Source organism: Chelonoidis abingdonii, chromosome 6 (assembly GCF_003597395.2).
Source record: "Chelonoidis abingdonii isolate Lonesome George chromosome 6, CheloAbing_2.0, whole genome shotgun sequence".
NCBI classification, from domain to species: Eukaryota; Metazoa; Chordata; order Testudines; family Testudinidae; genus Chelonoidis; species Chelonoidis abingdonii.
This window is the reverse complement of record NC_133774.1, coordinates 99,200,551-99,222,940: the sequence shown is the minus strand read 5'-3', so window position 1 is coordinate 99,222,940 and position 22,390 is coordinate 99,200,551. Positions and strand designations below refer to the sequence as shown.

The window sequence follows — 22,390 nt, the reverse complement described above, 5'->3', positions numbered from 1 at the left end:
GGTGTTGATTCAGTAGGTGGCACTATTCTCTGAGTTCTACTTTAATCAGTTCATTAATATTGTAGTGAGCACTAGATTCCTTGAGGTCCAGTTGTCTTTTGATGAAACCTAAACCAGGTCCTGACTACTTGCATTATTAGAGATCTCATTGCTCTCTTTACAAGAGCAGAAGTATTAATCCTGGAGTTTAGGTCATTTCCAATACAGCTCGTTACGTTCTGCCTGCCTAAATTTATTCAGTGTGTCTTAAAATAAATGACATATTGACTGGAATTTTCCAAGTATCTATCTAAAGGAAATACTTATGCTTACACCCTGTTTAAAAAAAACAAAACAAAAAACCAAACATTCTGTCATGTGGAATCATGCTGAAATCTGCATCTCTTCCTCCTCCTCATAGTTTTTCACAGGATTGGAATCTTTATATCCACAGCAAAGACTCGTGTCTACCACTTGAGCTAATGGAGTAACTGGTAGAAATAGTAGGCTGGTATCCTCTGTGAATATTAGAAGGGAGATGAGATGCCTATTTTGTCAATAGTTTTCATACCTCTTTAACAGAGGAACAGTGAGACTTTTGGGAACCCTGGGTTGAATTCCAAGTTTTGGGGGTGAGGGCAGTGTGCTGTAGCGGTTAGACCCTTCCCCTCTAGCATGTCCCACCATGAGCTTGTCCCTTGCTGTCCTGTCCTCCTAGCTTGTCCCTCTCTGCTTCTGCCCTCCTCCTTGCTCCTCTCACTCTATGGCCTTGTCTGCACTACGTGTTTATAGTTGTAGCGATTTTAGCAGCGTTAAACCGATTTAACACCGCACCCGTCCACACTACGAGGCCCTTTAAATCGATATAAAGGACTCTTTAAATCTGTTTCTGTACTCCTCTTCAACGAGAGGAGTAGCGTTAAAATCGGTATTATCATATCGAATTAGGGTTAGTATGGCCGCAAATCGATGGTATTGGCCTCCGGGCTGTATCCCACAGTGCACCACTGACCGTTCTGGACAGCTATCTGAATTCGGATGCACTGGCCAGGTAGACAGGAAAAGCCCCGCGAGCTTTTGAATTTCATTTCCTGTTTGGCCAGTGTGGAGCTCTGATCAGCACAGGTGACCTCGCAGAGCTCATCAGCACAGGTAGCAATGCAGTCTCCTGAGAATAGAAAAAGAGCTCCAGCATGGACCATACAGGAGGTACTGGATCTGATCGCTATATGGGGAGAGGACTCTGTGTTAACAGAACTCCGTTCCAAAAGACGAAATGAAAAAACATTGGAAAAACTTTCCAAGGCCATGATGGACAAAGGCCACACCAGGGACTCAGTGCAGTGCAGAGTGAAAGTTAAGGAGCTCAGACAAGCCTACCAGAAAACCAAAGAAGCAAACGGAAGGTCTGGGACAGGCAGGGCCCGAAAAACATGCCGCTTCTACGCTGAGCTGCATGCAATTTTAGGGGGCTGCGCCACCACTACCCCCCTGTCCTTGGATTCCGTGGTGGGGGTTGTAATCTCAGCCATGCCTGAGGATTATGCGGACGAGGGAAGGTGAGGAGGAGGAAGAGGAGGACGAGCTTGCAGAGAGCACACAGCACTCCTGTCAGCCCCAACAGCCAGGATCTTTTTCTGACCAGACGGAATTACCGTCCCAGCCCTCCCAACCCACTAGCCCAGACAGTGAAGCCATGGAAGCGACCTCTGGTGAGTGTACCTTTGTAAATATAAAACATGGTTTTAAAAGCAAGCTTTTTTTAATGATTGATTTGCCCTGAGGGCTTGGGATGCATTCACGGCAGTAAAGTTACTGGAAAAGTTTGTTAACATGTCTGGGGATGGAGCGGAATCCTCCAGGGACATCTCCATGAAGCGCTCCTGGAGGTACTCCAAAAGCCTTTGCAGAAGGTTTCTGGGCAAGGCAGCCTTGTTCCGTCCACCATGGTAGGACACTTTACCACGCCATGCATGTAGCAAGTAATCGGGTATCATTGCATGACAAAGCATAGCTGCGTATGGTCCGGTGATTGCTGGCATTCAAGAAACATCCGTTCTTTATCTCGCTCTGTTATCCTCAGCAGAGTGATATCGTTCATGGTAACCTGGTTGAAATTCAGGAATTTAATTAGGGGACAGAGATGGCCTTTTTCCTACAGGGGTTGTTTGACTGTTGCTTACAAGAAATCCTTCCTTGCATGTAGCCAAGCAGGGGGAGGGGAGGAAGGATAGCGCTGAGCTTTCTCACGTTTGCCTAGCAGGAATCTTCCCAGCTACCAGCCACGCGGTGGGGGGAAGGGGGTGATTAGCAGTGATCTTCCATGATACCAGCCATGCGGTGGGGGGAGGGGGGTAAAGCGATCATCCTAGAGAATTGGAGGGGGGGGGGTGGCTTCTGCGAATGGAAGTGAAGGCTGCAGAAGCCGAAAGACAATGGCTTACCATGGCCGCATGCAAGCTGAATTCTGATGCCGGACCTGCGTCTGTGAGATCTGTAACACCAGAGCCCAGGCACTCAAAATTAAGATGCAAAATGCGACCTTGTAGTGAAATCACATGTGCTGTGTAAGGTGAATAGTGTTGTTCACTGTGAAAGAGTATAACCATTGTTCTGTAAAATGTATCTTTTTAAATACTTCTCTCCCTTTTTTCCCTCCCTCATGCAGCTGCACATTTTTCAAGCCTCCCTACTCCATCCCGAAGGCTAGCTCAGATAAGGCGGAGGAAGAAGAGGACGCGAGATGAAATGTTCTCGGAAATCATGGAAGTAACTCGCAATGAAAGAGCTCATCTGAATCAGTGGAAGGACGTGGTATCAAATTACAGGAAAGATGCCAGTGAACGTGAGGACAGGAGGGACGCTCGAGATGAGAGTGTAGGCAGGAAGATCAGCGGTGGTAGGGGATGAAACGCTGGGCTGCTGCGTGATCAAACTGACATCCTCCGACGTCTGGTGGAGCTTCAGGAAGAGCAGCGAGGTCACAGAGTGCTGCTGCAGCCCCTGTGTCACCACCCTCAGTACTCACCATGTTCCATATCTTCCTCACCCAGATGTGTAAGAACGCGTGGGGAAGGCTTTTTGCACCCGCCCACTCCACCCCCGTGGACAGCCCAACCAAAAGGCTGTCATTACATTACAGTGGCCTTTGATTTTAGTGGCCTTTTCCTCCCTCCTATCCTCCTCCCAAACCGCACCTGGGCTACCTTGTCAGTTCTCTCCCTCTTTTTATAATGACCTTTTTAATAAAGAATACATGATTTTTAAACGATAGTGACTTTATTTCCTTAGCAAGCTGTAATCGAAGGGGAGGGTGGGTTGCTTACAGGGAATGAGTCAATCAAGGGGGTGGGGTTCATCAAGGGGAAACAAACACAGCAGTCACACCGTACCCTGGCCCGTGATGAAACTCGTTTTCAAAGCTTCTCTGATGCGCACCGCTTCCCGGTGTTCTCTTCTAATCGCCCTGGTGTCTGGCTGCGTAATCAGCGGCCAGGTGATTTGCCTCAGCCTCCCACCCGCCATAAAGGTCTCCCCTTACTCTCACAGAGATTGTGGAGCACACAGCAAGCAGCAATAACAAAGGGGACATTGGTTTGGCTGAGGTCTGAGCGAGTCAGTAATGTGCGCCAGCGCCTTTAAATGGCCAAATGCACATTCTACCACCATTCTGCACTTGCTCAGCCTGTAGTTGAACAGCTCCTGACCACTGTCCAGGCTGCCTGTGTATGGCTTCATGAGCCATGGCATCAAGGGTAGGCTGGGTCCCCCAGGATAACTACAGGCATTTCAACATCCCCAACTGTTATTTTCTGGTCTGGGAAGTAAATTCCTTGCTGCAGCATTTTAAACAGAGCAGTGCTTCTGAAGACGCGAGCGTCATGAACCCTTCCTGGCCATCCCACGTGGATGTTGGTGAAACGTCCCTTGTGATCCACCAGTGCTTGCAGCACCATTGAAAAGTACCCCTTGCGGTTTACGTACTGGGTGCCCTGGTGCTCCGGTGCCAAGATAGGGATATGGGTTCCATCTATCGCCCCCCACAGTTAGGGAATCCCATTGCAGCAAAGCCATCCACTATGACCTGCACGTTTCCTAGAGTCACAACCTTTTGTAGCAGCAGCTTAGTGATTGCTTTGGCTACTTGCATCACAGCAGCCCCCACAGTAGATTTTCCCACTCCAAATTGATTCCCGACTGACCGGTAGCTGTCTGGCATTGCAAGCTTCCAGAGGGCTATTGCCACTCGCTTCTCCACTGTGAGGGCTGCTCTCATCTTGGTATTATGGCGTTTCAGGGCAGGGGAAAGCAAGTCACAAAGTTCCATGAAAGTGCTCTTACGCATGCGAAAGTTTCGCAGCCCACTGCGAATCGTCCCACACCTGCAAAACTATGCGGTCCCACCAGTCTGTGCTTGTTTCCGGGCCCAAAATCGGCGTTCAATGGGTAGAACCTGCCCCATTACCAGCAGGAGCTCCAAAGCGCAGGGGCCGCGGTTAGGGAGAATTCAGTGTCCATGTCCTCATCACTCTCGTCGCCGCGCTGCCGTAGCCGCCTCCTCCTCGCCTGCCTTTGCAGTTCATGGTTCACCATAGACTGCACGAGAATGCGTGAGGTGTTTACACATTCACGATCGTGGTGTTGATCTGAGTGGGGTCCATGCTTGCTGTGCTATGGCGTCTGCACAGTTCACCCAGGAAAAAAAGGCGCGAAATGTTGTCTGCTGCTTTCACTTAGGGAGGGGTGAGGCTGTACCCAGAACCACCCGCGACAATGATTTTTTGCCCCATCAGGCACTGGGCTCTCAAGACTCTCAACCCAGAATTCCAAGGGGCAGGGGAGACTGCAGGAACTATGGGATAGCTACCCACAGTGCAATGCTTCAGAAATCGACGCTAGCCTCAGACCATGGACGCACACCGCCGAATTAATGTGCCTAGTGTGGCCGCGTGCAATCGACTTTATGCTATCTCTTTTATAAAACGGGTTTAATTTAAATCGGAATTATCCCGTAGTGTAGACATACCCTATGTTCTAGTCAGGCTATTTTAGTACAGCAAGGGAGACCAGTGAGAGCACATGGAGAGACAATCTCCCTGCTCTCGGTACCACTGTCTCATGTTACAAGTGATCCTTGACTTCAATGGTGAGCAAATGTAGAGAAATTCTGCTTGATGCTGAGGGTAGACAGAATCTTCAGAGAATTTAGCTGCCAGACTCTTGTAAGCCTCTACTGAGCATATGAAAGTGGTGATTTTGCCAGAGGCTTATACCCCTAAATTTGAGAGATTTTTGTGGGGACAGTGAAAGGTTTCTATGTGACCACAGTGGTGACACCCCTGCCTACTCAGCCCTCTGCCAAATTTTAAGTTATTGCTCCGAAGCTTCTCAGTTAAAGAGTTATAAGGTTTGGTTTTGTTTTTTGTTTTGTTTTTGTGTTTTAACATTTGAAAAACAGCATATTTTTTCTCTTGAACTTGTTCTCAGAAACAGTTGAATTGCTTTTGCTGAAACTTAAAATCAAGCAACCACCGAGCCTGGAAAATTTTCAGCCTGATTGGTTAGTTTGGCATAGTTGGCTGCTGAAGTTGCAAATAATTGAAAACAGGAATATATACTGAAAAGTGTATCTGTGTAAAACTTAACTGATGATTTTGGAGGGTAATATATTGTGCAGTATTAAATGCTAGGTGCTTCATTGTGGTCCCTTGTCCTGAATGTCAAGGAAGATTTTCAATGCACTTCCAGCTGTGAAAAATGTCTTAATTTTCTTCATCGCAATCATCAGAGAACAGATGCATATTCTGTGTTTCAAAAGCATATTTATGTTAGAGGAACTTAATTTTGTGCCTGTGATGTTCACATCTCCTTTGTCACCATCTAATTAATTGGAGATCCTAAAACATTCAGTTTTAGAATTGCTCTCTTATCTCCCTCTTTCCTATATCTGCACTGGAGTTACAGTCCTTAGCATTGCACTTTATAGATCTTTTCATAGAACTTATAGTAAATTTACTATCTCATTAGATCATTTTATTACATTTCCCTTTGGTGCCCCTGGCAATGTGTTTTCCCTACAGTTTTGTACAGTCCAATTCTGAAATAATGGGGCTTCCATTTCCTTTGGAGATTAATCAACAGTCTAGCAGATATTACTATTAAGGAAATGCTTCCTGCTATTTAGCTCAAATTCATTTGTTGAGTTTTATATCATCACTACTTTGGACCACCCTAAAAACTCTCTCCTGTCCTGATGTTTCCTTCCTTTGTTTTCTTGTAGAGTTTATATTATCCCTTAGGCTTCTTCTGGCCATGTATTTAAATATTTAATTGTGTTACTCTTTTTCTCAGTCAAATCTTGGCTCCTGTGAAAAGGATTGATATGAATTCACGGTGTAGAAAAGGATTGAAGTGAGAGTATGGTGTTAAATAAGTTAAAAAATATAAATCAGAAATACTAATGATCACAGTAAAGATGAGATGAATAGATACTACTTCATTACAGGGTGGCTATCCCACTTCCTTAGATGGTATGTTTACAATGGTCTATTCTTACATGCCCGTTTATTTTCTGAAAATAAATTCCCTTTTGATTGTCTCTGAAGGCTGAGAAGGCTACATGGATTAATACCATTAACATGGAACGATCCAACCATTGTTCCAACCCTGGGTGCTGGCCTGTTAGTCTTGGTATCTATTGTGTTTGCCCTCTTGCCCCCAATATCTATCTACCTTTTCTAGATGCTTTAGAGAGTGTGTCTCCAATCTCTGTCTCCCCACCCCCGTGCTATGAAAGAGGCCGGTCTCTACTGCTGCAGTAGGCAGCTATTTTAACAATCTTAACCCAATTGTTGAGAGAAGAGAATTCTAGGTTTTTGTAACTTTAGCTGATAGCATACAGGTCACCTTGGTATCTAAATGATTGGTGCCCTTTTGGCAGGAGCACTTTGTAATGCTCTTTATTGCGCTAAGTGGCTCAGTTTAAGAACAAGAATACATTCTTTCTGCTAAAGCTTAGTCAGCCTTCACATATCCTGTCGCTGTTTTTGCTGTGTAAGTTTGAACCCTGATGCGACTAACTGCAGTATCTTCTATGATAAATTTAGGAAAACAGAAGGAATGGGATCAGAAATAATGGATGACCTTGTTTCTATCTAATTTGAAAAAGAAACGTCATATGCCATATACCCACTTGTTCCTAATGAATGAGACCTTCATGTTGCTGTAGAGGGAGGACAACCCCTGACTTGTGTTTTTTGACTTTATATGGCAATGTCTTGTCTTAATGTGTTTGTGGTGTTGTTTTTAATTGAGTTGGTTATTGCAGAGAATTGTCCAGATCAGAACCCTCGTCTTCAGAATTGGAACCCTGGACAAGATACTGGAAAGAGAGTTATCATCAAAAAGGGGGATTTGTTTCGTCTGAATATGGATGCTACAGTGCACTCTATAGTCATACAGGATGGAGGTGTGTAATGGCAAAACAAGCCACGTGCTTCAATCAACTGTTATGCCCCATTTTTAACACATTTCTGATTTATGTCCAAAGCACTTTAGACAGGTGTAAGTGAGCGTGACAGTGTTGGGTGAGGAGGGAAGCTGGCATATGCAAACAAACATATACTTCCCTTTCCCCATTCAGGTGTTATCAAAACACTTGCTCTTCTTCATTAGTAATGTGTGCAGAAACTCTGCAATGACATGTGAGAATGTTATTTGTGTTTCATTTGAAATATTTAGTGAAAAAAATTGAAAATTAGCATTTGTACTTTTAAAAAATGGGGGCTCTTTTACTCTGAAGGTTCTGTTCTTTTAGGAAAGTTCAGAATTGAACATCATTCCAGCAAATACTTTTGCATTGAAAATGTACAGTATTTTAAAATCTTGGATAGTTTCAATATGAAAATGACCACTTTGAGTTGTGAAATTTTCTAGTACTAAATGACTAACATTTTTGCACAAAATGACATAAAACTTACTTATCTCTTTTGCATCTCTACTGGTAACATGGTTAGGCTCTGTAGCATATCTCGGTGTGTTAAGAATAATATGTTGTGATGTTTTGGGGACTAAACAGATCAGTCAGAGATTCTGTCACTGCCTGTCTCGTAAATTTTGGGGGACTTTGTGCAGCTAAAGTTCCGTTCCCTGACACCCAGTAGCCAGCTCACAAACAAAAGGTCTCACCAGCCTAGTTACTCTTTACAAGGTGACACCAACAGCTCTTCCACTCCCGAGTTTTCCCAAATACCTGTTCCTCAAATTCTTAATTACTGGACACTCGGACTGTTTCCCTGTGGCTCGTAACCCTTGAAGGCCTGAAACTGTTCTCTGCTTCCCTAGGCATATGCACTCCACATAGTTTGCACAGCAGCAACCTGCCTGGGATGAACTAAATACTTTTTTAAATAAATGCAGATTCAAAGATGAATTAGTAGGGGAAGGCAGACATATGCAAGTCACATGGAAAATCAACATAAAGAGGCAACCTCAGGCTTTTGCACATTCATTTTAAAGATAAAATCCCTTTTCTAACAAGAGTTACCCGTTGCCTTAAAGCAATTCTCCCTCACCCCCAAAAGCTATTCCCCCTTGAGTCTGTCCCCCAAGTTCTGGATTAAAAAACCCTCAATTCAAAGCCTTCTGTTTAAAAGGCTTCTTTAATCCCCCACTCCTCCTGCCCATGGTGGTGACTCAGGGTTAATCAGTGTGGGGAGCCAGGATGTTCTTTTCAGTTTCAAATTGTCTCACTGTCTTTGTCTTTCCCTTAACTCTAATGGCCGATCATTGTCTTTTTCCTGGGCTGGACAATGGATAGTTTCTTGATGCCGGGTTTTGCATAAACAATAGCCTTGGGAGATGCCCCTCTCTGCTTGACTACTCACTGCCCTGCTGAGAGATAGCTGAAGTGCACCACAGACTGAGCACAGTTTTCTACATACACAAATATGTAAATTCATACCCACAGCCTGTATATATTACAAGCTTTCATACAAGACCTTACCTGATGTGTTTTTTGTAGGACAATAATACAGTATGCAGTCAGTTCATTTAACTGTTCATTGCTGGGGTTTAAACCTTCTCTTTGCCCCTTGGGATGTCTGGACCCTGGTTGTCACACATACACCACATGCAAGCTGCCCACAGCAGCCAATGTGCCTGTATGGTGTTGTCAAAAACAAGGAGGAGTCTGGTGGCACTTTAAAGACTAACAGATTATTTGGGCATAAGCTTTCGTAAGTAAAAAACACAAAACCAAACCACTTCTTCAGAACAGATTAGCAATTATACTTAATAAAACTATAAGACAGCTTGTCAAAATGTCATTATACTAGAAGTTACAATTCTGTTGCAGTTAGATTTTAACATATGACTTCCTGTAAAACCCATTTCCCTTTCCTAAATCCATTTAGAAATCAAAATTATTTAACTTCCACTAATGTTTAGGGGTTGTGGGTTTTTTTTGTTTAAATTTGTTGCAAGGTTTGGCTTACCCTTTTTTTTTTTTTTTTTTTTTTTTTTTTTTAAGGCAAAATCTGTTTCTTTAAAACATAGCTTAATACTGAAATATTATTTCCTATAGGATTGCTTGTCTTTGGTGATGATAAAGATGGAACCAGAAATATCACTTTGAAAACTCGCTTTATCCTGATAAAGGATGGTGGAGCGCTTCATATTGGAGCACAGAACTGTCGCTATAAATCCAAAGCAACTATAATCTTGTATGGCAAATCAGATGAAGGTGATCATGTGCCAACATTTGGCAAAAAGTTTATTGGTGTTGGCTCTGATGGAACACTGGAATTGCATGGGACTCAGAAGTTATCATGGACTTTGCTGTCCAAGACTGTGTATTCCTCAGGGCTGGCCTCTGGTTCTTATGCATTTGAAAGGAATTTTTCCCGGGGGCTAAATGTGAGAGTGATTGACCAGGACACAGCACAAGTTCTGGCTGTTGATAAGTTTGATACCCATGAATATCAAAACGAAAGCAGGAGACTTCAGGATTTTTTAAAAGGTCAGGATTCTGGCCGCATTGTTGCCATTGCTGTGGGAGATTCAGCTGCTAAAAATCTCCTGGATGAAACCAGATTCACTATTCAAAATCTTCTAGGAAGTAAGCTTGTCAAAGGATTGAGTTACAGGTAAATAATTTTTGTTTTCACTTCAAATCCACTTAGTCCCACTAGATGTAGATAATCCTGTGAACAGGGATTTGTGAAACCTTAAGAAAGTATGCTATTTTTTCACAATATAACGCTGTTCTCCCTAGGTCTGTCCTCCAAAGCTCTGCATACTGGTACAGTATGCAAATAAATGTCTTATTTATGGATAATCCCTTGCAGAAGTATTGAGGAGGATTAGTTAGTACATTATTTAACAGTGTAAAGGCCTATAAGTGCTTATTATAACACTTATAGCTGTGTATATAGTGAATTTTAACATGTACTCTAGTGCACCAACCTTAACTTTTTAAATATAATTGTATGACTAGTGCATGTTTTCAGAATTTGTCTTTCTTTTAAGTGCACAAATCAAAAGCAGGTGTTGGCATCTAATGCATGTTACTAACGCCTCTGAGATAAAAAGTGACAAATTAGAAACCAAATTCAAAAAAGGGGTCCTAATCAGACCAAACAAACTTAACTTCCTCCCTGCCTCACAGAAAAGAGAGAGAGTAAAAAAAAATGATAGACAGCTGCTGCATTTTTCTGTTGTCAGCACTTTTTTCTCTGGCAATTAATAAGAAACCAATATTTTGACACTGCATCTGCTTGGCATCTCAACTTCTCCTTCATAATATGGTCTCTACAGATCACAGTCCCATTCTGGCCACCTGTGGTGGAACCTGTTTGAAAGTTTGTTGTAGCCTATTAGGGAGTGTGCATTCGAAAGCCAAGGATATAAAATCTTTGAGTCTCCAGCTGTGTCTGTTCCTCTTTTTGTGATAGCTTAAGTGGAACCCAATCTCCAGCTTGCATTGGGATTTGTTAGAATAATAAATTATTGTTAAAATATTTATCTAATAGTAAGTCAATAGTATGTCTTTGGTTTTGTGTCTTTGTGCCCCCTCTCCCTCCCACCATTACGTCTCCATATTCAGACTTGGGCTATTATGCTCCCTCTGCTTCAGCAGTTCAGGAAAAATGTCAGGGTTCCAACTTCTTGCCTTGACAAAATACCATTTAGTGTTTATTGTCCTAGAAATATCCTTGTGACTTGGGTGCCTTTTAAAGGGCTTTCATGCAAGAAAGAATCCTCTGAACCTCAGAGAAGGATCTAGTCACCTGGGACTGGGAGGCTTTCCTAAGTCTGGATTCTAGCCTCAGAAGTTTTTATAGGATCAGCAAATGTGGGGGCAGTAGAGCATACCATAATATGCACCAGTCCCCTGGATACAGTAGAAACTCAGTCAAAAGTTGGTTGTGCCCTTGTGTAGACAGACACCTGGGATCCCACATCTTTTCCTGTGAGCATGAAGTGATTGGAGGAGGATCCCTCGGATTCAGGGTGCCCAGATCTGTCCTGTGACCTCCTGGGGTGTGTGGGAGGGGGGAGGGTTGTACCTCCTCATTTGTATCAGCATTTGTTCATCTGAAATTGAGAAATTCCCTACCTCGTGCTGGGAGGGAGCAGGAGGTTTTCCCCCCCATTTCTCGCCTTCTTGATTCCTGGCTGCTTTCACAGGTAGGCTGAGACTCCTTTCTTCCTAATAAAATTCTGTTTTCCATTGTCCCAGCGGCAGAAGACAGTGACAGTCCATGTCTCTTCTGCTGGCACTCGCAAGTAATAGTCACTCATGTCTCATGTCAGTTTAAAAAAAAAAAGCAAAGTTAAGATGACTTCCCTCCCATCCAAAATAAGAGATCTTCAGTCTGACAGTATCTCTTTGAATGTTCTTTCTGTTAAATGCTTATTTTGACTTGGATAGTGAGGCTATAGAAAGACATGTTCAGTGTAACATTCTTTGCATCATTGTGATTAGACTAGAATACAACAGTTATGGGATTTAACCTGTAAAAATACTTGTTTTTAAAAAAAAATAAAATAAAGAGGTGTGCTTATGAATAAACTAGTGTCTGGGTTGAAGGTTTTAATTTTTGCCTTTCATTGTGAATGATTGGCCATCCAGCAAGCTGACTGGCTGGCACAGATTCTGTTTGGTATAATAGGGTATTTATTTTTATCAGAATTTGATTTTTAATCACCTAATCAGTAGTACTAGGAATAAGAATTGCTGACTTAGTGATGTGACCATGCTTGATTTGAGTCTCAGAGCTACAATAGGATTGTTTGTCTCAAACCGATGATTGAGAGTGCTAACTATGCAAGTAATAAACATGCCATGGAACAGTGAATGCTTACTAAAATGTTATCCCTTTTTAAAAGGTTTTGCTATGTACAACATCATACTCCAATGTCAATAGCTTGCAATGCTCTTTAAAAAAATTACTGGAAAGTTTGATTCAGGTGGCTGTGATTGTAGTACGTAGGGGTGTAGTGAGGAAGAGAGGAATCTCAAAATAATTGTGCTTATAAATTCCAATAAGTCAAACCTCAGTTTTGGTTAAAGGGCAGAACACGTGAAGAAAGGCAGGCTTAACGATGAAGGAAAGCACATTTATATGAGAGGATATGTAGTGAAAGTGGCGAAGTAGAGCATGGAAGTCTGGGCTTCTGTTTCAGGGTATGGCTACACTCGGAACTTCAAAGCGCTGCCGCGGCAGCGCTTCTGTGGCAGCGCTTTGAAGTGCCAGTGTGGTCGCAGCACCAGCGCTGGGAGAGAGCTCTTCCAGTGCTGCGCGCACTCCACATCCTCATGGGGTTTAGCTTGCAGCACTGAGAGCCACGCTCCCAGCACTGCGGCACTGTTTACACTGGCACTTTGCAGCGCTGTATCTTGCAGCTCTCGGGGGATGGTTTTTTTCATACCCCTACGCAAGAAAGTGCAGCGCTGTAAAGCGCCAGTGTAGCCAAGGCCTCAGTCTCCTGTTTGACTCACTGTGGTCTTGGACAAGTCATTTAGGGGGTGTCAGTGTAAAGTGTATGTACTGTATATGTATATATTTAGCTAAAAACTTCCCTGTTAATACTGCAAGTTCAGCTTCAGTAGTGGATTTGGCACTAAATAGACAGGTCTCCAGGCTGATTAGAGCAGGTTTCTCTGAAAGTCTTAACTGCTATACTCTAGCACTACCATAGTGGGAAACTTTAGCAAGTATTCTTTAGTGTAGACAAGGTCTGAATCTCTCTGTACTTTATTTTATGCACAAAGTAACACTTGTTACATGATCTTGTGGTTTGTAAAATACTGTGAGGACACTGGACAAAGTATTAACAATATTTTATGAAATCTGGAATCCTAAAAAAAATAAAGAAAGAAGAGAAGGAGGCCGGGGGAGTAGAAATGAGTGGTGAGCATTTTCCAGCCTGCATATGGGAGCAACCAAATATTTTCAACAATTATCTCTTGCATTCTTCTATTGCATTTTGGAATAATATTTTTAAAGAGTTTTGGAAAAGAAGCAAAAGAATAAATGTTTGTTATATACAGTGTCTATTTGCAAAGAATTTAATTTAAGGGGATTTTGTGTTTTTGGGTTTTTTTTTTGCAGGCAAGCCTGGGCTTTAGTTGGTGTTATAGGTGGTGGAAATTCCTCCTGTAATGAATCTGTGAGAGACTATGAAAATCATAGCACTGGGGGAAAAGCTCTTGCTCAAAGAGAATTTTTCACAGTGGATGGTCAGAAGTTTTCTGTGAGAGCTTTTAGTGAATGGAATGAAGGTAGGAAAGTTTATTTATGTGTTTGTTTTTTTCCTAAAATCTTCATAAGCAAAATTGTTTTTAAAAAAACAATTTGTATTGATTATTTTCTAGAACAGTTTTTATTAATGCAAGCTAACTTCCTAATTACTGCAATTATTTTTCTCTATTTACCATTAATGTTGCCTAACTTTTGGATGAAATACAAATCGAAATACAGGAGAGTGTATCAAAAATGAAAACTTTTTAAAAATGTAAATCTCCTTCTCTGCTTCAGTGCTGTGGGCATCCAACATACCATCAAGGGGACACGGGAAACTGTATCTTTAATATTTAAATTAAAAAACTTTAGTTATACAAGCATCCTGGAGAAGTACTAAAACCTAAAATCACCTACTGGAGGCTGGAGATCTGACAGGCTTGTGGGTTTTAATACACCTCTACCCCAATATAATGCGGTCCTTGGGAGACAAAAAATCTCACAGCGTTATAGGTGTGACCACGTTATATCAAACTTGCTTTGGCCCCCCCCGTTCCTTGTTCCCTGACCGCTCCCTCCAGAGACTCCCAACCCCCCCGTCCCCTGACTGCTCCGACCCCTATCCCCCCACACCCCCTGACAGGCACTCACTGGCAGCGGCGGGAAGCGGAGCAGCCTGGCCTCAGTTTGCTCCACTCTACCACCTTCCAGCCATGGCACTTTGTTTCCCGCTGCCGATGAGTGCAAGGAAGTTGGAGAAAAGATACCCCCTCTCCCCTCCCCCCCCGCCTACTCACATGCGGCAGGAAGCGGAGTGCTGCAGCTGGAAGCTGGCGGGCTGGGGCCGGGCTGCTCTGTTTCTGCCGCTGTTGGTGAGTGCGAGGGGGATCCCTTCCCCCAAGCCCCTTCCCCTGAGTGACAGGCTGGGGCCGGGGCGAGGGAAGCAGAGCAGGCTGCTCCCAGCCCCCCACTAATCCCCTGGGCCAGTCTGGGACCTTGGGGTCCCCAAAGGTGCCCTCCCACAGCTCCTGCCCCCCAGACCCTTGTGGAAGGAGCCCCTGACCACCCCCGAGACCCTCTGCCCGTTATTGAACCCCCTCGGCCCCAACCTGGCCCAGCACCCTTACCACTGTGCTCAGAGCAGCGTGTCAGAGCTTTACCACCTTGTATGCAAATCGGGGTAGAAGTGTATATCTTTTCCATGTTTGCCTTTTTAGTTTCTTTTCTTTAGTCTTATTAGGATATTGTGTTAATTATTGTTGTTGCTTGTGATGTTTGGAGAATTCTAAAGTGTGGCTGATTTTTTTATTTTTCACAAAATGATCTCTGATTAGTTGGATTATTCTGACATACATACTTCTGACAGTCTGTTGGTCTGGTAGTAGTCAGTATCTGAACACACAAGAATATTTTTGGTGGTGTTGAATCCTTAACTGCTTTTCTTATTCTTAGTTCCATGGCCTTGGTGCTGATTAGAAAAAGGAAATTGCTTCTAATGTCAAATTCCTTGGCAATAAATGTTATCGGTACTAGGAGTCCACTTTCATCTTTTATGATGCTAATGCTCAATCTTATTATTTCTTTTTGAAAACAAAAATGGTTGCAGGCCACTGAGTCTGGTGGCTGTTTGCAGCCTAGTTTTGATCAGGAAAATCTGCACCAAGGCCTGTGACCTTGTACTTTGTGAGGGCATTGTAGGATCCCCATTAAATGTATGGCTCTGCCTTGATGTAGCATCTTTGTTATGGGTAGTAAAGGCCTTTATGTTTGCCACAAAGCCAAGGAATACACCTCTACCCCAATATAACGCGACTCAATATAACACGAGTTCAGATATAAAGTGGTAAAGCAGCACTCCGGGGGAGTAGGGCTGCACGCTCCAGTGAATCAAAGCAAGTTCGATATAATGTGGTTTCACCAATAACACGGTAAGATTTTTTTTTTGGCTCCCGAGGACAGCGGTGTATCTGTCTGAGTATATCTGCACTGCCCACATTACATCGTGGCTGCAGCAGCTGGGGGAGAGCTCTCCAGCGATTTAAAAAATAACCACATTGAACGAGGGGGTGGTTGACTCCTGGTGATAAAGCACTGTCTGTCCGCGCTAAAACTTTTGTTGCTCGAGGGGGAGTCTTTTCACACCCTCAAATGACTAAAGTTTTATTGCTGAAAGTGGCAGTGTAGACACAGCCTAAGGGCTTGGCTACACTCACACTTTACAGTGCTGCAACTTTTGTGCTCAGGGGTGTGCAAGATGCAGCAATGTAAAGTGTCAGTGTAATCAGTGTAAAAAGGATGTGGTTTACGTGCAGCACTGGGAGAGCTCTCTCCCAGCGCTGCCGCTCTGACCACACTCACACTTCAAAGCGCTGCCGCAGCAGCGCTTTGAAATTCCAGGTGTAGCCATAGCCTAAGTCTCTATACTGGAGCTCTGATAGATTTACAAAGCTCTCGTCTTAATCAGTGGCTCAGTACAGTCACATTTGGTCTGTTTGCAGTTTGGTCTTTAGTCCAAGAATATTATTCTTATACATATCCTTTTTAAAGACCAGTTACTAGACTGAAGGGATATCCATGCAGGTAAGGTCTACCGGACTTATGACATAGATATACTTGGGGGATTAGTTTTTGAAGGTCAGGGATACCCTAACTGGTTATGTTAGTGTTATGATGCTATTCTTCAGCTGATTATCCAGGATGTATGCCATGAAGGGTCTATCTCCCAATAAGCTTTTGTTCTTTGTTTATCCCTTATTATTGTCTGAGTTTGCATTCCTCTGGGATCCTCCCTACTCCAGTTCCATAAATATGTGGAACTGTTAATTTCCTAAGAATGGTTTCTCTTAAATTGTCCAAGAAGTTATGGAGCTGCAGACTCTCTCCTTGTCTGGTCATATTTTGGGGGTCATTAAACTCCCACTTCACCACACCTTCTCTTCCAGAGTCCTGCTTACTTCTTTTAAACATCACCTCTCTTCCAGGCAGTTCACTTCCCTGGCAGTTTCCAGAAAACTAGTTTAGTTTCTAGCATCATACGTTTGGGAACAACTGAATTCACTTATCACTTTCAAAGTGAAGGAGTTTCATATCTTTTTCAGTCTAAGATCTAAATTTAAAAATACCGGTAGTTTTTTTATGACGTTTTCCCTCATTGCAAGGACTACTATGTATCTTTTAATCTTTTTGAGATTATACTCTTGTGGGTTATGGGCAAGGTATGAGAAGGGAATTAACAGTTTGCTTTCATAATGACCAAAATATTGGTTCTGAATTGCTTAAAGTCTCTCTGAAAAGTGACTATGGAAAAATGGCACCATCTGTTGAATATGTATATTGAGTTGTATCTGCCCACTTCGGTGACAAGTATGTTTGGCTTTTTTATTTGTTAGCCATACTGTCTCTGTGCTGCTAAGTGAGATAGAGCTGTATTCTATTCCTGCACAAGTATCAACAGAATTAATTTGAGTCCCTGTATCTGTGCAAACTCAGTGAAGGGTGTATAGTTGCACAAGTATCACCTGTCTTGCTAAGTCTTTCTTCTGGTGGTGGTGCATAAGGAAAGTGTCCAGCTTTGTTCTCCAATCCCAGGTTGTACACGTAAGTCTTTCTACCTTTCAGCCTATCATTTCTCCTGGTAAAATGAGATCATTGCATCTGAATCAGATTCGCCAAACATGAAGCCCTCGAGGCCATTTTACATAATCCCTTTTCAGAGCAGTACCATACTAGAAGGCTTCTTACATTTTGGAAAATGTTAGTTAAATATCTGAGTTCCTAATTAGTTAAAATAATGAAGTATTTGTAAAGTAGATGACATATGAAGTTATAGCTTTATATATTGCTGCATGCATCATTTTTTCCTTTTTTAGGTGTCCCACGTTCAGGTTTCCAGGTAGAGGCTATAGATGGAGTGATACTACATCTGTCGGAGGATGTTAGTAAGTGGGAGCCTGAAGACCAGATTGTAGTTGCAAGCACTGACTATTCAATGTACCAAGCAGAGGAATTCACTCTCCTTCCCTGTCCAGAGTGTAGCAGATATCAGGTCAAAGTCAAAGGTAGGAGACTGATGAAAATGTAAGGTATGTAGAATGTGACTGTAATATGTACTAATAAGGATAATGCCCTGAAATGGCCTATTATATTGGGAACAGTAAACTCTTCCCAGTGAGAGGCTCAGACCATTCATCCATCTCTCCCTCAGACTTTCCCCGGCTATATGCGAGGAATACATTGCGTTCTTTTAGTATACAGTTGTCCTGATTTGTGACCATGAACACTGCAGTTTGCCTCTTTTCCTTTTTCCTCTCTTTTTTTTTTCTCAGTGGATATTTCAAACAATCTGGTCCTAAAAATATCTTCTCACCTTCCTTCTTTCTCATTTGGTTCTGTCTCCCCACCTTTGCTCCCTGAATTGTGATTTTTCAATTCCTTTGCTCCTAGTGCCTTTGTTAGCTCTTGAAATGTGCCGTGATATATCCTTATTCTCTCTCTCCCTTTTTTTTAGACTAAAACCTTCCTTTACCCCGATTTTTCTTTGTAAATCTTTTTTTCATTTTCCTTTTTCAGCAAAATGTTTATACAAGTGACTCATATCTCAGATCTCTTCTCATGCAGCAGATCTCTGACTGTTTGCAAATTGTCTTCGTTCTGGGCATAACACTGAAATGTCTCGCCTACATGTAGTTGACCATTTCCTTTTTTATTGCCTACGACTCCATTCTGTTTGATTTCACTACAGTGCAGAGATGACTTGTGCCTGCTGATAGTGTGGGATGGGGGAGGGCACAATTTAAAGTGTCCTCCCCAACAGCTTGCATTATGCCCCTGCCTACACTGCTGCTTCTCCCCACAGCAACAGTACAGCTCCCAGTTTGCCAGCTCAAGCTGTTGCCATCCAGGGCAGGGGCACTGCTGCACGATTTGACCAAGCAGGGCCAGCAAACTCTGGCAAAAATTGGGCAGAGGGAATGTGGACCCCACCCCCCATTTTGCCTCTGTAGCCCACTCCATCCTCTGAGACTGCTGTATGGGCATCTCTGGTTTTCTTATGGCTCTGTGCTCCCTCTTCAAGCCAAAACCTTTCCTCTGTGGAGGGGTGTGCAAGTCTCAAATCTTGAGCTTTCATCCTCTTCATCTCATGGCTTTACCCTTAGCTATCATTTTTAACATTGATCAACTCGCCATATAATCTGACACCTAGGGATACCTGTGTCTGTCCTGTTGGTCTCCCAGATTTATGACTTTGCTTTGGACAGTATGACACCTTCAAACACAACTCTTATCTCCTCTCTTTCTGTTTTAGACTCTGAACTCTTATTTGTTTCCACTGCTTGTAATCATAATATTATCCTTACTTCCTGAACTTTCCTCTTTTTCCTCTGATTGCAACTCTGTTTTTTACTGCCTCTTTGCCTCCGATGAAACACGTTGTTGCAATCATATCTTCTCATCTTGACTATAAGAACTTAATTCTCTAGCCTCCAGTCTCCAGCATCTGTGGAATGCTGCTCCTCGTTTGCTGTCATGTATGGAAGAAGTACAACCAAATTGTTCCCCTCCTAAACAGGTCTGTCTTCCTGTTTGTTCTGGATCCAATTTCCTCTTTCTTGTTCTGAAAATGTCTTTCCAGTGTTGGTGAAAAAGTGTACTGTCTTGCCATCTGGGACAGAATTTTTGTATCTCCTTTCCTTACAGAATCAGCATATGTTTTTCACGTCATCCAAAATGTATTCCTTGTCTGTCCCTCTCTTTTTTTTCCCATTTTGAAGCTATTCTTTAACTCAAAATTTGGGATACAGTGTGGAATTCACTATATGAAATCATGTTGTATCTCAGTCACCTTCTAAACTTAGTATTTATAAATGCTTTTCATCTTGGAAAACGTACCTTTTAGTCCATGTATGATTCACTCTAGAGTTGCTCTTACAGAGCTTGTCAGTAACGTTTTGTACAGGGCTTATACTAGGGAGTCAAGTACAATGTGCACATCTTCTGAAAGGAAGAGTAATTTGGAGCTTTAAATTAGCACTTTCATAAAAATGGTAAATTGGCCTATCTTACTACTTTTCAGCATTAACTCGAGGGCTCTTTTCTAGTAGTTTGAAATCAAGTAAGGCAGACAGTAAAGGGAAAATTTGTTATGCCCCAAGGTCGCCACTTTTTTTTTTTTTTTTTTTTTGAAGTCATGCAAAACTTGTCAAGCCAAATTCTCTCCTCAGTTGGCGGGGGCGGGGGAGGGAGTATAATTCCATTATGCCTTGAATAGGCCTCTTCTTACCTGCTATTTGTATCTTGTACAAACGTGAAAAAGTGAAACAATTTGATAGTTTAGTTTGCCACCAAAAGGAAAATTTTAGTATTTCCCTTCGTTAAATTTTGGTAGCCCATGTAATACTTGTAGGCTACAGAAGTTATGGGAAAGTATTTTTTGAAGAATACCTCCATTTTCTTTCCTGTCTTCTCTCCATCATTCTTTTTTGAGGGGTGGGGAAGAGAATGAGCAAAGATTGTCAGCTGCAAGGAAAGTACCAGTTCTGGTCAGTTTTACATAGCATCAGGTATAGTATGAGAAGTGCTCCTGTTGAAAATTTTCAGCTGGACTCCCTTCTGTAGCAGTCAGAGGCAACTGTGACAGAGATGTCAGATTTTTGTTAAGCGGAGAAGTTATCTTTAAATACAGAGATAAATGGAAAAATAAAAGAAGTGCCCATGTGTAGTTTAAGGCTTACTGGGATAATATTTCATGTTAATATAGACGAATGAAGGTTAATATTTCAGAGGAATTTGTGTGTGAAGACCAAATTAGATGAAAGTTTTTGTTCTTGGTTTTTTTAATTTTTTTAAAGACCTTTTAATTAGGATTTTTAACTGATGGCATTGTTTCTCCCATTTAGGAAGGAGCCAAATTAGTCAGAAAAATAAATGGAGCAACGAGTCTGGGAATTTTCTTTCATTAGTTTTTTTAATGAGTGTTTAAAGTTTTGCTGAATTAGCCCCTGCACTGTTCTGCATGTAGGCTTGCTTTATATACTGTGAGGGGTCCCACTGAGGTCAGTGGGGCTATCCACAGCAAGTAAGACTAAGCATGTGCACACGTCTTTGCAGGATCAAGGCCATTGATCTTGAAAAGGTGTTTGAATTTACTAATCAGTTATCACACACTTCCAGGTTTTCTGATTATTCTGTGTGGGAAAGATTAGCCAATTGATGCTTTTTTTTTTTTTTTTTTTTTTTTAAAGCAACTTCTCCTTTGAAATCCCATGTAAAACTACCGTTTTTTTTGAAAGTTGTTTTAATAATTTATAAACATCCTTATCTTTTCCATTTCTTTTCCTTCCACGTCTATTTCCTGATTAAAAGGGAGGGTTACTGGCCAACCCTCTTTTCAGATCTCATGGGGGACTCTCAGCAAAAACCTCATTCCATCCTTTGAGATCCCTTCCTTTCCCCCTAAAATTGGGGAGGATAAACTAAAAAGTCCCTAGTAGTTCTCTCAAGTGCACCATGCCTGGGTGCTTTATACGTATCTTAAATCACCTACCCAGTCTAAAAAAATCACTGGCTAATAGGCAAAGCTGCGCTGGTTCCCTGGAACGGCCCAGCCAGCCTCCCTCTTCAGCAGCTCACGCCTTGTGGAGAGAGCTTGTGCCTTCTGTAAAACAACCCATGGCTACAGGGTATTTGTTGCTTGATAATTTATCTGCTAGTAGTGGACTCTCATCTCTGATTTGAGGAGTGTTTGTTAAACCTCTTGCAATCAGAACATTAAAGGATCAGGTAGCGCCAGTATTCTTTCAAGAGGTTTTAAACAATACAATGTTTGTCTTGCCTAGCTTCTACTTGATAAGTGCGCATGATTAATGTAAGCTAAACAAGTTCCCACATTTTGGTTTTAAATGGATGAGGGTTAAAGTTGGTCATCTAAACGCTATTTTTTTCTTTTTCTTGGAAAACTGACTTTAACAGAAAAAATCCCCAGTTACTTCATATGAGATGTTCATTGATGAGGTGGAACACATGAAGGGCAGAGGGAGTTCTCACTAGGAAAATATCCAGTCAAGGGAGAGACAAGAGAAAAGTCGCTGCATATGCTGGCAAATCAAGTGTCAGTACTTCAATTACCGATACATTTGGTGGGGGGGGACCAAATCAAGGTTTGAAAAACTTTAAGTAAGCTTCATTAGATTGAGGATTGGCTCCCTACTTCATTAGATTGAGGAATGGCTTTTTCTGAGCAGTATAAATTTCTATCTAAAATTTGGGGGCGTGGGGCAGATTGTTTCAATATCCTAATAAATACTGCTATTCACTAAATTCTCACTAGTTGGTTCTATCGATATTCTCTTCTTCTCAGCTTCTTCCTAAAAACCTGGAATTCATTTGCCAAGAATAGACTGAAAATCCTATCGGGACAAGAACATGTTAATTATAAATAGGTTGTTTAGAACCTGTTGCTTATGTTTATATTGTGTATTGGTTTCAAGTGCAATTGGATGGTTTAATATAAATATACAAAAGAGCAAGATCTCAAAAAGTGACTGTTGTGGATACCCCAACCTGAGTCCACTTTAATGGAGCTTAAATTTCAAGAGGGCTTGGCTAACCTTGCAGTTGGTGCAGCGCTGGGAGGGGAAAGGCTGAGTGTGGCAATGACGACCGCCTGC

At 42.3% G+C, this 22,390-nt stretch overlaps 1 protein-coding gene across 1 annotated transcript in view; it reads left to right on the top strand.

The window, feature by feature from the left end:
- CEMIP2 (cell migration inducing hyaluronidase 2) overlaps positions 1-22,390 on the top strand; it is a 75,653-nt gene that overhangs the window by 23,340 nt on the left and 29,923 nt on the right. Inside the window, 5 exon segments of the mRNA XM_032798164.1 lie at positions 7,307-7,447; positions 9,563-10,124; positions 13,596-13,765; positions 17,594-17,782; positions 21,695-21,831. Of these exon segments, the coding sequence (XP_032654055.1) occupies positions 7,307-7,447; positions 9,563-10,124; positions 13,596-13,765; positions 17,594-17,782; positions 21,695-21,831 (1,199 nt within the window).